This window comes from Gigantopelta aegis, chromosome 6 (assembly GCF_016097555.1).
Source record: "Gigantopelta aegis isolate Gae_Host chromosome 6, Gae_host_genome, whole genome shotgun sequence".
Classification (NCBI taxonomy): domain Eukaryota; kingdom Metazoa; phylum Mollusca; class Gastropoda; order Neomphalida; family Peltospiridae; genus Gigantopelta; species Gigantopelta aegis.
The window spans coordinates 9,374,366-9,392,328 of record NC_054704.1 but is presented as its reverse complement, the minus strand read 5'-3'; the positions used below and the strand labels follow the sequence as shown (position 1 = coordinate 9,392,328).

Sequence of the window (17,963 nt, the reverse complement as noted above, 5' to 3'; positions counted from 1 at the left end):
GACCCGTTATTTTAAAATTGAAAAAAAAGAGAGCACAAATTAAAATTAAAGAGAAATTTGTGTTATTCCAAACACCACATGATTATAATGGGGACTTTAAAATAAATGCCATGATCCCTGTTCAAGGGGAGCTGTCTATCTCCCTCCCCATCACTCCCTCTGGGACTAGTTCAAGGAGAGTAACTTTAGCTCCCCTTAACATGTCAATTTATATGGTATCAATATGGTAAATGGCTTCCTATAATCAAAGTTAGAGGAGCACTTAATTACTCCCCCTACTTTTTTGGTGGAGAGGTCTGTTGTACATACATCAAAGGAATGTTATATAACAATTAAAATAGGTGCATAAAACTGGTTTTAAATATTTCAAATGATTGCATAATGAAGTACAAAAATACTGATTCTGTATAGTGATCATAAACAAAACAAAGACAGTTACAAAGAGGACTAACAAAATATTTGTTAGTAGTCTGTTCTGATACCTATGGGGCTGAATTTACAAATTCTTATCAATACAATGCTTAAACACTTGTGTTATGAAAAACAAGCTGCATAAATTCAGCCCATTGTGGTTAAGTGGTGGGTTACATAATGAAATAATTCACAATAGCTCTTCCAGTACCATCTTCATAATCAAGGCTAATATTCATTCCTCGTATTCAGCCTTGATACATGTAGTCAAGATTAATGATATCCACTACTAGCGCCCTCTATTGGAAGAAAATTTGTAACACCGATTATGTCCCTTACATGATAACATCGCTGACCAATCACAGCATCGGTAACATGTGACAATCTTGAAAGCAATATCAAAAATTAACCGCCGAAACCTTTTTTTTAACATATCGTGACAAACACAACACATTTCCATGGACGCTGACGCTGCCATCTTTGTTTACAATAACAAGGGAATCTATAAGGAGCGTTGCGATTCGTTGCAATCAGATCTCATCGCATCCAATGAAATTTAAGCATTTTGTGGCACAATTTCTTGACGACATGTATCAAGGCTGAATACGAGGAACGAATATTAGCCTTGATTTATGAAGATGTTCCAGTACTTACTAACATTTATTACAATTTCACTAATGTCAAGGTATTATTTAACGGAACACATTACTAATCATATATGGTGTGTTTACTTGGTTCTGGATTATTATGAAGTGAGCGATTTGTGATACATATTTCACTATGGAAAATTCAATATCATGTTGTAATGAGATATATTGTGTTTACAGTAATTAACATTCAAGAACATTGTCCTGAGCACACAACTCAGCTATCTGCCTATAAGGAAAGTGTTTAATTCCATCTATTGGTAACATTTTCATCAACAATCTTTAATACATGTATATAGATATACTGTCATGGTTCGAATTTTGGAATGATATGATCCATCTTTACCAATTTGCCAATTGTCCATTTTAGAACGTTTTAAGTACACAAATCTTAACTTAAACATTATCATCAAACTGCTATAATAACTGCTACATTACAATGTTCTTCAGTGAGAAATGTCTCATTATGGACTTGTCAGAAACAAGTAACAGAACAATTAAAACTTCTCATGGATGTCTCCGTGAGTTAAGGCACTGATGTGATCAAAGTTTATGGCTTTCACTTCTTTCACTTTGTTGCTGAGTCGCGAGAGTAGGCTCCCCTGCTTGCTTCCCTTCGTACTAGGTGGGTCTTCGTCCATGCCGCGGTGCATAGAAATATTGTCGCTTACTTGGTCTTCAGCAACTGTCTTCAGGTAGTCCGGGGTGAGCATTTTATCCTTCTGTGGTTTCTTAAATCTAAAAAACATTAACGCCACAAATCATTTACTCTCTTCTTTGACAAACCATATGTGATTATTACAGAGTAAAATTAACAAGTTAAATTCACTGTCAAATGTCAATTCACTAAAATTATCAGTCTTTAAATATAATTTTTAGTGAAGTAATTTTTGTAACACTTGTGTGGTATTCAAAGTAAAATGTACTTTTACTAACTTTTGAATTTTCATATTGATTTTTTTTTAAATATTATTATATTTAATTACCTTTGTTTGACATCCATATTCTTCATGCTGGGATGTCATTACTTTCATTCATGTATGTGTACTTTGTAGTTTATTATAACATATAAACCATAGAGTTTATTTTTGGGGTAGCAAACTCAACATGCTGTAGGATTTGATGTCCTTTCAAAATTCAGATATATATTCAAAAAGGAAACTAACAGGTGTTTACTCATAAATGGGACAAGTGGTGGAATGTAATGAAATAAAATGTCTGAATAGAAGAACTTACAGCTTGAGGAAGAGTGATGACAGGACCACAGAGACTGACGACAGCGCCATGGCTGCCGAAGCCATCCATGGACGCAGAGACAAGCCAAACGGCACGAACACACCTGAAATGATAAGAGAACGAGCTGTTTGGGAGTACTGGTACAATAACACATGTCCCCTAATGGGCCACACAAATACAGACATACGGCTCTGACCATGTATTACAGTTTTGTCATTCACATTTGATGCATAGTTCATGGGCCATAACTCTGTAAAAAAAACTGATAAATTATATTTTGAAAAATGATGGCCCTTGAATAAATTCCTATGAAAGTTAAACATGATCTGGACATAAATATAACTGCCAAAACGGAAAATTGCTGGACAGATGGAGACAAAAACTACAGTCCACTTCGGTTGGACTGGTAAGGGACGTATAATGAGAGAGTCCAATAATCAAGGAGTCATCCTAATGTTCACAAGACATGTAGACTAACTGACGATGTTCACAAGACATGAAGACTAACTGACGATGTTCACAAGACATGAAGACTATAATTGACGATGTTCACAAGACATGAACACTAACTGACGATGTTCACAAGACATGAAGACTAACCGACGATGATCACAAGACATGTATACTACCTGACGATGTTCACAAGACATGAAGACTAACTGATGATGTTCACAAGACATGAAGACTAACTGACGATGTTCACAAGACATGTATACTACCTGACGATGTTCACAAGACATGAAGACTAACTGACGATGTTCACAAGACATGAAGACTAACTGACGATGTTCACAAGACATGACGACTAATGATCACAAGACATGTATACTACCTGACGATGTTCACAAGACATGAAGACTAACTGATGATGTTCACAAGACATGAACACTAACTGACGATGTTCACAAGACATGTATACTACCTGACGATGTTCACAAGACATGAAGACTAACTGATGATGTTCACAAGACATGTAGACTAAGTACATGTAGACTAAGTGACGATGTTTACAAGACATGTAGACTAAATGACAATGTTCACAAATGACTAAATGACAAAATTAAAGACTGAAATAAGCTAGTAAACATTTTATTTTTTGTTCTATCAATAGGATAATTCTGACTTTTAGTTTTCAATATAGCTTAACATTAATCAACGTCCCAGGAATATAATCAGAATTCTGTTGTCAGCTTGTATGTATCTTAATAAAGATCGATCCCCGTCGGTGGGCCCATTGGGCCATTTCTCGTTCCAGCCAGTGCACCACGACTGGCATATCAAATGACGTGGTATGTACTACCCTGTCTGTGGGATGGTGCATATAAAAGATCCCTTGTTGTTAATCGAAAAGAGTAGCCCATGAAGTGGCAACAGTGGGTTTCCCCTTTCAATATCTGTGTGTCCTTAACCATATTTCTGACGCCATATAACCATAAATAAAATGTGTTGAGTGCATTGTTAAATAAGACATTTCCTATCTTAATAAAAAAAACTTTGTATTTTTAGATGGTTTATCCTACCAGGTTATTAGGAGCAGTGACTACAGTTATAAATCAGGTACGGACTGCAAAGCAAATAATTAGAATATGTTCATTATTCCACAAAAGTAGTTTTGAAGATGCAATAGGAACAATGTCTTACCTGCAGCGATTGGAATGCCGACCAAGTTGTAGATACACGCTGCCACAAAGTTTATGCGAATCCGCTGAACGGTGCTCTTGGAGAGTTTGATAGCGCAGTACACATCCAACAGATCACTCTGGAGAAATGAAGAAAATGTTAAACACTTATCACTACTGAATAATACACTGTGCAAATTTAATTAGCTAGGGAAATCACTTGACCCCTCCCCCCCCCCCCCCCCCCCACACTCTTTTAGTTTAGGACTCTTTTTTTTTACTTCTCTTTTTTTTTGCCTAGTTACATCAAAGAGGATCAAGGTTTTCAATATCTTAGACTTATGAGAGAAACACTTTCCAGATTACCAGCCATTGTTTATACGACTCACTCAGCTGTGATCAGTTTCGCCCACAACAGTCAATAATAATTATGTGCAATACATAAAAATCCACAAAATCTTTATATATGAGTGAAAACTAAGGTTACAATTTAAGACATATATTTGGCCATATTGCGAAATACCTAATAAAAAGGGTATTTAGTAACTAGTAGTAGACTCCTGCTCTTTAGTCCACTGAACAAAATGAAAAATCACTAAAAGAAATCAACATTTGCATGTCACACACAAATCTGAAATTTAGTTTTTTATATAAGTGTCTGCTGACTGTATCATTTCATTCATTTCAACTTATTTCTGTGTTTATATCCAATTAAGGTTCAAGCATGCTGTCGTGGGCACAAATCTCAGCTATCTGGGCTGTCTGTTCAGGACAGTCAATTAGTTGTTACACATGTAGTTGGTTAGTGGTTTGTGAGAGAGAAGAGGGTGTAGTGGTCTTACACCTACTCATTGAAATTTTCTCTGGGTGGGAGCCGGTACCTTGCTGCGAACTCAGTAGCTACCAGTCTATGTCCGATGGTTTAACCACTACACCACCAAGGCCGGTGGACTATATTATATCTCACCTTAATGAGGACAATATCGGCTGCCTCCACTGCTACATCCGTTCCCGTGCCGATAGCAATACCCACATCAGCCTGTGCCAGGGCTGGCGAGTCATTCACGCCGTCTCCAACCATGGCGACCTTCAAGCCTTGCTTTTGAAGCTGCTGAATCTTCTTCACCTTGTGTGATGGAAGCACTTCCGAGAAAACACGCTTGATACCAATCTGCAATAACAATCAGATTCAGGGTGATCCTCATCTTTCAGAGTAGGAGGGTGTTGGACAAAATTAGGTGGTTACATTTACAGAGTGGAGTGAAGTTTGTGACAGTACTGCAAGCATGAAAAAAATGCGGTGGTGGCAAAAATACCATAGTAAAGTAAGTTTAAACTTAGGTATATATGCAGAGGACGGTTTCAGGGTCAAAACCCTCTTTGCTCAAGCATATTTTCTCTTTCCTTAATATATTTTACTGGGGAGCTTTACTCAACCCCCTTTTAAAATTGGGTCACCACAACCTAGACCCACCTTGCTAACTTCCTAAACTCACTCACGAATGAAAACATATGAATGGAAGTGACATTCTGGTCATAGCAAACAACTACCTAAAAATCTAAATCTTTAAGCTAGTCAATCAGAGGCTTAAGAAGCAATCTGCACATGTACAATTATCAAAAATATTACCCCGGATATCTAAACCCATATGGGTAATAACAATGAATACTCTAAAAATTTAGGTTTTGGTTTGATGTATTTATGTATAAAATATGATAATGAGGCCAAGAATTATTTTAGGAAATACACTGTTCCCAATTGCGATACGCTATGTTTGAACAGACCTGTTTAGCAATGGCCTTGGCCGTCTTGTTGTTGTCCCCGGTGAGCAGAATCACTTGTAGACCCATGCGCTTCAGACAGTGCACGGCCAGGTGAGCCTCAGACTTAACCATGTCGGCCACCGCCAGCATCGACACAATCACTCCTACAAAATATATATAGATATAATCACTCCTACAAAATACATCATAATGATCACTCCTACAAAATATATAGATATAATCACTTCTACAAACACAGCATCGACACAATCACTCCTACAAACACAGCATTGACACGATCACTCCTACATAAAATAGATATAATCACTCCTACAAACACAGCGTCGACACAATCACTCCTACAAACACCACACTGATCACTCCTACAAAAACAATACATAACTAATCACTCTTACAAACACCTTGACACGATCACTCCTACAAAAAAATACATCGCTATGATCACTCAGGGCTACAAACACAACAGCACTTAGGGCTACAACAACATTATTATCAATCAGGGATATAAACACAACATTGTTATAAACACAACATTGATATAAACACAACATTGTTATAAACACAACATTGCTATAATCACATCGTTATGATTGATCCCTCAGGGCTACAAACACAACATTATGATCACTCCTACAAACACACATCATCATCACAATCATTTCTACAAACACAACATCATTATAATGACTCCTACAAACACTACATTATGATCATTCCTACAAACACACATCATCACAATCATTTCTACAAACACAACATCATTATAATGACTCAAACACACACAACATTATGATCACTCCTACAAACACACAACATCATCACAATCATCATTATTCTATGATCACTCCTACAAACACACAACATCATCACAATCATTTCTACAAACACAACATCATTATAATGACTCCAACAAACACAACATTATGATCACTCCTACAAACACACATCATCATCACAATCATTTCTACAAACACAACATCATTATAATGACTCCTACAAACACTACATTATGATCATTCCTACAAACACACATCATCACAATCATTTCTACAAACACAACATCATTATAATGACTCCAACAAACACATTATGATCACTGCTACAAACACACAACATCATCACAATCATTTCTACAAACACAACATCATTATAATGACTCAAACACACACAACATTATGATCACTCCTACAAACACACAACATCATCACAATCATTTCTACAAACACAACATCATTATACTGACTCCAACAAACACAACATTATGATCACTCCTACAAACACACATCATCACAATCATTTCTACAAACACAACATCATTATAATGACTCCTACAAACACAACATTATGATCACTCCTACAAACACACAACATCATCACAATCATTTCTACAAACACAACATCATTATAATGACTCCTACAAACACAACATTATGATCACTCCTACAAACACGATATTATGATCACTCCTACAAACACGACATTATGATCACTCCTACAAACACAATACATCATTGCTAACACAACAGCACGTAGCTATGGACTAACAGTTACTCCTACAAATACTAACAGTTAACCTACACATGCACTGCATCACTCATTCACACACAACTGTCAAAATAGCTATGATCTACAACTAATATTAGCTGATACATTCACTGAATCAGTTGAAAATGCATATTACCATATGATCTACTAACTAAACTCATGATGAAGTATATTTACTAATTAAAAGTCAATTTACATGTCATTCATTTCCTACATGTACATTCTTAATCATGGAAATGTGAATTAAAAATAATTCAGAGATTTTGCAATAATGTAATTAATTCACAAAACACTTCACCAAAAGGAAAAAGAAAGAAAAGTTTTATTTAACGATGCACTCAACACATTTTATTTACGGTTATATGGCATCAGGCATATGGTTAAGGACCACACAGATTTTGAGAGGAAACCCGCTGTCACCACTACATGGGCTACTCTTTCCAATTAGCAGCAAGGGATCTTTTATTTGCGTTTCCCACAGGCAGGATAGCACAAACCATGGCCTTTGTTGAACCAGTTACGGATCACTGGTCAGTACAAGTGGTTTACACCTACCCATTGAGCATTGCGGAGCACTCACTCAGGGTTTAGAGTCGGTATCTGGATTAAAAATCCCTTGACTCGACTGGGATCCGAACCCAGTACCTACCAGCCTGTAGACCGATGGCCTAACCATGACGCCACCGAGGCCGGTCCACCAAAAGGCAACAAATTAAATGTTATATTTTCATCTAAAATATTTTCTAAATGGAGGTTGCAGGAGCGGGAAATTTTTTTATTTATTTTATATTGGAAATACTGCATATTGAGCATCATATATGTTGTTTAAAAGGACAAAAAATAAAATAAAATTGGCCAATAAAAAAATGTGGAGTGATTCGATCCTTATCCTCAGGGCAGGCAACGATGAAGATTTAGGATTTGCTTTATTTTAGCCTAATATAAAGAAAATCCTACTTTACCATCAATTACACAGAGAACAGCTGTGTGACCAAGTTCCTCATGTTCTGTCATCACTTTGTCCATATCTTCCGTCACTATCAGACCATTACGATGCATCCACTCTCGGTTTCCAATCAGCACGTCATACGGCTTGGAAGATGAAGCTTGTTGAGCCGCATCTGAGTAAGTCAAAACAACCAGGATGTCACCGAGTATTCAACAAACATACTCATACTTCTCTTGAATTTACTCTCCAGATTTCTGGATCTATTTAAGTTTTCAAAAATGCAACAAATTATTTGATATCTTAATTCTTCCATATAATGATTAACTACATAGACTATATAGACGATAATTAAAAAGTGTACTTCCATTTTCAAAAACAATTAATTTTTAAAGCTTTTTAGACGAATGAAAATAAAACATATTTCTATACAAACAAATTAATTCTTTAAAAATTATTTGCACAAGAACAAGAGGCTGACAATTTGCCAATGCTTAATAACTGGTGTCATGCCTTTAAGGACGAAATACATGTGTATGTCATATTGTGTACTTAATTATGTCATACTGTACTATGATTCTTACCCTCGATCTGTAGTGACTGCAGCTCTATGTCACCATACACCGTGTGGTCAGTCTTGATGCGCACACTGCCGACCTGGTTTTTCCGGTTGTTCACTCCCTCCATGTCCAAGTCAACTAACAGAGGCTCGATCTGCGACACTTCACACTTCAGTCCACAACCAGGAACTGCACTGAAATTCTTTACCTTTCCCAGGTTCTCTGCTTTCAGAGTCTAAGTAAAACAATGTTATATATTACACATTCCATATTCATATAATATTAAATAAACAAATGTTAGGACATGGCTGCTTTGTACACAGTAATTTGTGCTCTGTTTTATGATCTACCTTTGAATGGTTTATATTGATGTGATCATCGATTTACCATTGTATGACACCCAATAGCTGATATCTTGTTTTGTGCTCAGGGTCCATTCATTCATTGTGTTATGATCTGGGAGAATAGCAAGGTGATGGTCTACGTAAGACAGGTGGCCACCTCTGTTGTAGGTAGGTAGCTGGCCACCTCTGTTGTAGGTAGGTAGGTAACTAGTTTAACGTGCTCATATACCACTAGGGTTTCAAACATGCCCATCCCGAGTTCTGCCTCCGGTATGATCGGGGACCTGACTCGGGACAGGAATACCTCTGTTGTGAAATAAGTTTGACTGTTTGTACAATTCAGTACTTCTTTGTTTTCAATAGTTTTCAGTAGCAAACTGAATCTAGCCTAATTGGGGAGTGTGTGTGTGGGGGAGGAGGGGGGGGGGGTAAACACATTCAAGACACAGTAATATAGGGTCATCTACAACTACACATATAGGACATTTTTAAAAAGGCACTTTTTTATGGAGGAGGGGGCCATCTGCTCTGCCCATGAGTAGAAATAATCAGCTATTTCTTTGTTGCGTGCAATCTTCTCTATGATCATGAAACTGTAACAGTTCTCACCTCTTTGGCATATTTGACAATGGCAGATGCTATGGGATGTTCACTACTGGCTTCCGCTGTTCCAGCAATGGCCAGGAGAGAGGCGAACGAGCAATCTTTTTCCTCCACGAACATGGTAACCCGGGACACCCGTGGAATACCGTGGGTCACTGTACCAGTCTTGTCAAACACTACACATTTAATCTGAAACAAGAACAAAAGCAGTGCAGTGAAAACATATTTAAATGATAGACAAAAATACTAAGGCAAGAACATATGAAACACATCAGCATATTAAAATAATAAAAGCACTGGACACACTGCACAAAAGAGCATCTTCAAAGTGTTGTCTATTACAAGGATAATGATACTAAATATCTCAGTGTGTAAAGTCACTGTTACCTGTGAAGTACTGAAGGTTGACTACCAATGTTTGTAAATTGTTCAACAACTATTCTCTAAACTGATTCATCAGTACAACATTGCATCATATTAGTTTAATGCAATATTCCAAAGACAGACAATATTCATTCGCCCCAAAAAATTTAAAAATTAAAGTTGGTTTTTGGTTTCCTGACTGATCCTATATGTTTTTCTTTAAAAAAAAAAAAAAAAAAAAGAAGACATGAAAAAAAGAAGACATGAAAAAGAAAACATACAAAAATATATAACAAACTAAAGGGAAACTCTTTTACAGGGAAGATCATTTACAGTTTCTGCTATAAACTCATTGAAATATAATCATGATAAAATGTTTTTAAAACTAACACCTACCTACCAACCTTATTTTTTAAACCATGCAACATTAATCAAACCTTTTTGGGGGGCCCGTAGCTTTTCTTAGAAGACAATGTGAAGTTTTTTTTGAGAATATAAACCTCGACTACCTACCTGGTGAGTCATCTCCAGAGGTTCTCCTCCCTTGATGAGGATCCCGTTAATGGCTCCCACCCCGGTCCCCACCATCACGGCAGTGGGCGTGGCCAGCCCCAGCGCACACGGACACGCAATACTCAGCACCGTGATGGCGTACTGGAACGCCTTCTCAAAGATCGCTTCTGTTTTCAAGATAGAACCTCCCTCCTGTAAAATTGTACAAAAATTAATTGTCAACAGAGACAGTGCCGAATTACTGAAATATCTCTACACAGAACATTAACCTGAAACAAAGAAGTAAATCATTATTAAAAGCTGGAGCATCTGATTTCCCTTTTTACTAGTTGATATTAGATTTGTATAAATCCAGTATGTAAGGTTTATTCTGTAAAAAAAAAAAGAAGACCTATCTTACTACATAAAGGTGAGACAGAAATGCTTAAATGAATGGAAGGAAAGAAATGTTTTATTTAACGACGCACTCAACACATTTTATTTACGGTTATATGGCATCAGACATATGGTTAAGGACCACATAGATATTGAGAGAGGAAACCTGCTGTCGCCACTTCATGGGCTACTCTTTTCGATTAGCAGCAAGGGATCTTTTATATGCACTATCCCACAGACAGGGTAGTACATACCATGGCCTTTAATATACCAGTCGTGCACTGGCTGGAAATGCTATACTAAGTCTTATTGACTAAATAATAATTAATAACAATGATGATGAGGATGATGATGATGATGATGATGATGATAATCATTTCGCTGATGATGATGATAATCATTTCGCTCTAAAAAAAAAATCTTTAAATTTCACTAAATTTGATTAAATAACAGAGTAGTAAATTGGTATTCAAAAATACACTTTAAATCAATCTCACTTGTCTTATGCAAGAAGACTTGGGCAGTGACATCTATCATCAATGACATACAGTTAAAATTTCTTAACAAATAAATCAAGACCTTCTTTAAACTCTAATCAGGCAGATTTCAGTATATGAAAAAACCCACTGTCTATTATGTCATATGTACAAACCTCGAAGTCCGGTTCAATCAACTTGATGTCAACAAAGCCAATAATGATCCACACAGTTAGCGTGAGCAGAGAGAGAATGCACACAATGGGAACGAAGATACCAGCGATTCTGTCTGCCAGTTCTTGAATTGGAGCCTGGGGAAAAACGGAAAAAAAGAACATAAAAACCCTAAATCTACCTCTTTCTAAATAGGTTCTTCATATAAACCACTATGATGCCACAACAATTTAAATGTTATAAGCCATATTAATAATAATTTGAAGAAAACTGGAGATGTTTTCTCTTTCTTTTTTATGAATAATTCACCTGTCCTCAAACAAAATGCATATTCCCTAAGGATAGTTGTCTGGTTCGAACATCCCAACAGCAAATGAGATGGCCTAACATTCTTCTACTGCGTCCTCCTTTCCATTGGCTGTTGGGATGTTCGAATAGGGGGAATATGCATTTTGTTTGAGGACAGGTTAAGTTGATAAGAAATGAAAATTCCACTGAACTATTTTACATGTATTGTTATATGGGATCAATGAACTAAACACCAATAGAAAATGATAAATACAATATGATCTAACAGCAAAGTGTGCATTAATGTGATTTAAACTGGCTCAACTACCTGATTAGCAGTTTTAACAATTATAGCTATTATAGTTTTTTAAATCTGCTGTCAAGCTACCTTTGATGTCTGAGCCTCCTCGACGAGTTTCACGATCTGTGACAGGGTGGTGTCCGATCCCACATGTGTGGCCTCTACCAGCAGCATGCCATGTTGGTTAATCGAACCTCCGATAACAGAGCTACCTGGAAACGGAGAAAAAGAATGAGATCATGTAACTTTTGGTAAGAAATGATTATAATTTCATAAAGGAATTTCCTAGATGATAATTACTTCCCTAAAGTAAGTAATAAGATAACTTATTTCCATAAATAGAATTATAACAAAATGCCAAATGGTATTTCATTTATACTGTTGGCTTTTAACTTCAGAGGTTTAAATACCACAAACTGATTATTGTGGTCCCCTTCAGCCTTCATTTTATTTATTTAATTATGAAAACTCATGTTGTCCTATTAATTCCTACAATTTAGTCACCTTATAGATTCATTTAAGAAAATAATTGTTTTGTTCCATTTTTTAAATCCAAATTGTAATCATGTTCCTTAATCCTGTCTTGATACTTTTATCTGCAGCTTCCTGCCACTTGTTTCATGAAAAGACTAAATGGGTATATGTTGTATTTCTCATAGTTTTTTATTTTATAAAATTGACTATTGTGCCAAAATTAATATTTTAGTTCTCTATTACTTCCATACATCTTTGTAAATTGTTTTTTAGCAGTTGTTACCTGTCTTTTTGGGGACTGGCATACTTTCTCCTGTTATGAGTGATTCATCACACGTTGACGTCCCATCCACGACCCTCCCATCCACTGGAATCTTTTCACCTGGCACCACCTGGTCAGATAATTAGGTTGCAATTAAACACATAGGTAAAACCTACAAATGTAATTACAAACGTTAGTTATAATATCTAATATTTTTCCACCGTTTTTTCTTGTTATTTGGTTTGCTTTTTGGGTTTGTTTCTTGTTTTTTCTTTTTTTTGATGGATGTTGTAGATTTTTATCCTTTTTTTAAAATTATTACAGATATTTATGTCTTTATGTCTACATTTGATACTTTATTTGATTTTATAATGTAATTATACAAACCCACTTCATTAAAATTAAATATAATTATATTTCATTTAAACAAAAACCTACATCTGAGTACATATATCCATACTGAACGATGTCACACATTATCATTCAGTACTGAAAAAAGAAAACAAAAGGACATATTTAAAGAGAAACCTAACAAACTGACCTTCAAGACATCTCCACGTTGTACAAGGTCAACACCAATCGTCTCCTCCTTTATTATGTTCATTTCTTTGTCCACCTCCACTAGAACTGCCTCTGAGGCCTGCAGGGACATCAGCTTGGCCAGTGCTTCACTTGTCTTGCCCTGAATACATAACATAAAGACTAACTAAAGGACATGAAAAATACGCGCCCACAATGTCACTTAGTATTTTATACACATTATGAATACACATCTTATACATTTTAATGGAACTAGCATATGCACCATGGTCCACAGAACATAACAACTCGATAAAACTGATGTTAGCTATTGTTGTAATATCAGACAAGAGACATTAGCTCTTTCATACCCTGTAAAAGAGTTTTACATTTCTATTGCATTTTGCTATATGTATTTGTATACTTGTACAGATTAAAACAGTAACTTACGGATAAAATTTTATAGTAAAGGTTCTCCATACAATGAATCATAATTAATGACAATGCAAATTAAAAAAAATATTAGATAATAAAAAACACAAGATGTATATTGACAGGATTCGAACCAACTGCACTGATTTGCATGTCATTTAACCACAGGAGCACATATCTTTATGAACATACCTTAGCAATGTGTTCCAGCCACCTTCCCAGGGCTATAAACACCATCAACATCGGGGTCGTCTCAAAGAACGTTCTTGGGCTGACAGGCTCTTCCATGGACATCGCAACAACAACGATGATAACAGAGTACGTATAGGATATTGTAGTTGCCAAGACAACCAAAACATCCATATTGGTTGCTTTATGCTTTACAGCTTTGTAAGCCTGAATATAGAAGTATCGACCACCAACAAACTGAAAAACAAAAAGGTTTTGTGGAATTAATAAAAACAATATAAACAAAAACAAAAATGTGTTGTGGAATTAACAAAAACAATATAAACAAAAACAAAAATGTCTTGTGGAATTAATAAAAACAATATAAACAAAAACAAAAATGTCTTGTGGAATTAACAAAAACAATATTCCTGCAAACTGATTCATGTACACTGTCATGTATACCTTGGACAGATACGCTTTAAGCCAGTTTGGTTAAAATTAGTTTAAAAGTTAACTTCATATATGTATACATGTATATAATAATGTAGTTAAAACCATACACAAATTACCAGGAGATAGCATTATGTATGTTTTAATTTGCAATAAAGGCTAGTTCAATTTTATAAAAATTATAGAAAAATCTTGCATGAAATTTGCTTTCTGGATAAAAGGGGGGGGAGGGATTTAGACCATGAGTTAACTCCCTTGAATAGTGTAACGATTCATGAATTTTCCATCTGAAGGTGTGTAGTGTACATAATGAAAATTATTAATAATGATATCATGTATGAATAACGATGTCATCCTTGTTTTCTAATAAAGTTAGAAAAATGTAGTACAGGCATTATGAAAGACATTTATGTGAAAGTAAAATTAGGAATAACACTTTTAAAGCCGCACGCCCTAGTTCCATCCAGCGAAAATAAATTATAATTTGGTTAATCTACAAATCTGTAACACACTTAGATCACGTTTTTATCAAATGGAGTGAAAAAGCAGGTTTTATATCGATAAATACCATGGGTATCCCCATGTCCCAATTGCTTGAAATAATTTTGAAAGTTAGTATTCTGATGTCACCGGTAGATGTCGCTCGAAGCACAACAATGCCTACATCACGACAAATTTCACAGAGTGAGCACAGACTTGGGGGTGCGTTCCTTTCACCTCTCTGGACATGTTCCAACTGTTCTGTCCTGGTTGTATCCCCTCTCCAGATGTCGTAAGACTTAGCAAAATTATTGGTTTTAAGGGTTTGTAACATTTTGTATTGAGATACTTACTTGTCTGAACTTTATTGTTACTGAAAATGTTCACGAACTGTGAAGAAAAATCTCACAAATGAACAACAAGCAAACGACAACAAATCGGATGTTGATTGCGCGAACCGTGCACGAGAAAACAAACCGAACCAAAATGATAACGGTCACGTGGTATACCAACGTCTGTGATGTTTAAACAGGAAGATTCCCTCTAAAAATAGATTGGACCTTGGATTTTTAAGAAATACAAAAAATGCATTTCGTGGTTTTACAAACATCAGGATTATCAAAAAACACTTCAGGTGAATGGAAATGTGTATTCTAAATAATAAAATGTAAGTAAAGTGCAATTTTATTTGTGAAAAAATAGGTTTAATAGCGAAAAACAATGCCGTAATGGTTAACAACTAGCCGTAACTAGGGCGTGTCCCTTTAATGTAATATTGGGAACACAAACTGTAGAGTAAAACAGATTTAAACTGTAGAGCTCATAGTTAATAATTTTATTGCAAAGTTAGCCTCTAATGAATGGGGTTTAAATAAGAGTATAAAAAAACAAAAACAAAATGGCTGCATAACATTATATTGTCTGCCAAATAAAATAAAATATATTCAATGTTATTTTAAATACCAACCTGAACTGGGGTTGACAGAAGGAAAAGCAGGAGGTTTTCAACCGACAGGCCAGGAACCACCATTATTTGGTAGTAACTCTCCTTGGGTTTTGGAGTGGTTGTGTTGTCGGGACTGGTCTCGTTGGAAGATGTAGAATCAGCTGTAACGGCTGGCTCGTGAAACATGAAGTACAACATGACAACCAGTGCTGGCAAACCAAACACCAACGACAGTAAAAACGAGCCACGCCATCTGAAAAATTACAAAGTTGTTTGCGTTATTTTACAAACCATTTTTCAACATTCATTTTGTCCTTACTTAAAGATAATAGATAATGTCCACCATAATAAAGCAGAATGACTAAATTCACAAATCTGTTTCTCCATGTACCAAGGAAGCTTAATTCCCACAAAATGTGATTGGAACTGGTCAAGTCATTTTGGGGATGAAGTCAAAAATGTGAAAAATGTACACATGATGCATTAGGGACATCAACCGATGAATATGGATCACAATAGTTTACTTGAGCCTAAGAAGTAGTATATGTACACAGAGAATAACTTGATGTTAAGAATTTAATAATATCCCCTTAGATAATACATTGACATGCTGGATAAGCACTTAGATAATACATTGACATGCTGGATAAGCACTTAGATAATACATTGACATGCTGGATAAGCACTTAGATAATACATTGACATGCTGGATAAGCACTTAGATAATACATTGACATGCTGGATAAGCACTTAGATAATACATTGACATGCTGGATAAGCACTTAGATATTTGTAAAAAAATAATCTGTACATACATGACATAAAGGACATTTTTTATTGGATAAACACAGGCAATATAAAAAACTAAATCCACTTGCTTTATATACTAGTAATATAAAAGCTGACATGCATACATGGTCATATTCATATAAAGAACACACTTTTCTTGCTTTGCACCAATATAAAAATGTAACCTGTACTAAGTGCACAAATTGAAACAAAATACATATAAAATGGACCTGATTTTGGTGAATTTTGTAGTATGAGTAGATTTAACTGACTGGAAGAAAGCCAAACAACAGGTGACATACAAACCTTTTGATTTCATGTCTGTGGTCGTATCGAGCAATGTCGTCATCATCGGTTACCAGGTGAGCCTCGAAACCTATAGACTGTAAACAGACAAAAGACAAATATTTTCAGTTTAAAATTAGTAATCAGTTATCATTTCATTAAATGTTTTTTTAATTTCATGCATTAATGTTTGAATATCTTTCATCATGAAGATTTAGCATATTTTTAAGTATATCATCATACTGGCAAGTTTAGTAGTATGTCTAAATTTCCACACGTTTTATCCTTTTTTTATTTCTTTAAACGATTTGAATACATACCATTGTCTTGAGATTTTTAAAAACTTAAAACAGGCTGATCAAAAAGCAACAAATTTGAATTTTCAGCTGGCAAAAACACTGGAATCATTCATACAATCCACAAAGTGATAAAACCAATCCCTTATATAATCAAACAGGACATGATTGCAACTAACTGAATAATGCTACTTAGTTAAAGAAGCCACAAAATAAACTTGATGCTAATTTGTGATTACATCTTCTTCGGTCATTTTATGCAGGACTCCTACCTTGATAGTCTCAATGATGTCTCGCGGCCCAATATCATCCGTTTTGAAGGTAAACTTTCCTCTGGACGTGGACATTGCGACTGAAGCAGATATGATGCCTGTTTTTTTCTTCAGTGTTGACTCGATAAGGTGGACACACGAAGAGCAGGTCATGCCAGTGATCTAACAAACATTTACAATATCATTAATCTGCAGGTTCATATTGGAATACTTTTGCAAAGCAGATAACAGATTTTGTGACCATAAATATTAAAATAAAAAATAAAATTATAATTAAACTTGCATCTTTTGTGTACAACAATACAATCATTGGTACTTTTGTACTATAATAAAATAATGTTTTCTGTATGTATATACAATGACAAGTTCAAATTTCATATTAGAAACTACCTAGAATTAAT

General features: G+C 35.4%; 1 protein-coding gene across 3 annotated transcripts in view; it reads right to left on the bottom strand.

Annotated features, from left to right (window-relative positions):
• Positions 1 to 961: 961 nt before the first annotated feature.
• The window catches only part of LOC121374244 (copper-transporting ATPase 1-like), a 39,636-nt gene continuing 22,634 nt past the window's right edge, over positions 962 to 17,963 (bottom strand). For all 3 annotated transcript variants that reach the window (XM_041501259.1, XM_041501261.1, XM_041501258.1), the window contains exons 6-22: positions 17,563 to 17,724; positions 17,016 to 17,092; positions 15,942 to 16,173; positions 14,066 to 14,299; positions 13,464 to 13,604; positions 12,944 to 13,052; positions 12,274 to 12,398; positions 11,600 to 11,734; positions 10,573 to 10,764; positions 9,703 to 9,885; positions 8,774 to 8,984; positions 8,206 to 8,364; positions 5,699 to 5,841; positions 4,881 to 5,084; positions 3,936 to 4,053; positions 2,295 to 2,397; positions 962 to 1,796 (exon numbers count right to left, since the gene is read on the bottom strand). In XM_041501259.1, coding sequence (XP_041357193.1) covers positions 1,556 to 1,796; positions 2,295 to 2,397; positions 3,936 to 4,053; positions 4,881 to 5,084; positions 5,699 to 5,841; positions 8,206 to 8,364; positions 8,774 to 8,984; positions 9,703 to 9,885; positions 10,573 to 10,764; positions 11,600 to 11,734; positions 12,274 to 12,398; positions 12,944 to 13,052; positions 13,464 to 13,604; positions 14,066 to 14,299; positions 15,942 to 16,173; positions 17,016 to 17,092; positions 17,563 to 17,724 — 2,769 coding nt within the window. In that variant the 3' untranslated portion in view covers positions 962 to 1,555. The remainder of the gene's footprint in view (positions 1,797 to 2,294; positions 2,398 to 3,935; positions 4,054 to 4,880; positions 5,085 to 5,698; positions 5,842 to 8,205; positions 8,365 to 8,773; positions 8,985 to 9,702; positions 9,886 to 10,572; positions 10,765 to 11,599; positions 11,735 to 12,273; positions 12,399 to 12,943; positions 13,053 to 13,463; positions 13,605 to 14,065; positions 14,300 to 15,941; positions 16,174 to 17,015; positions 17,093 to 17,562; positions 17,725 to 17,963) is intronic.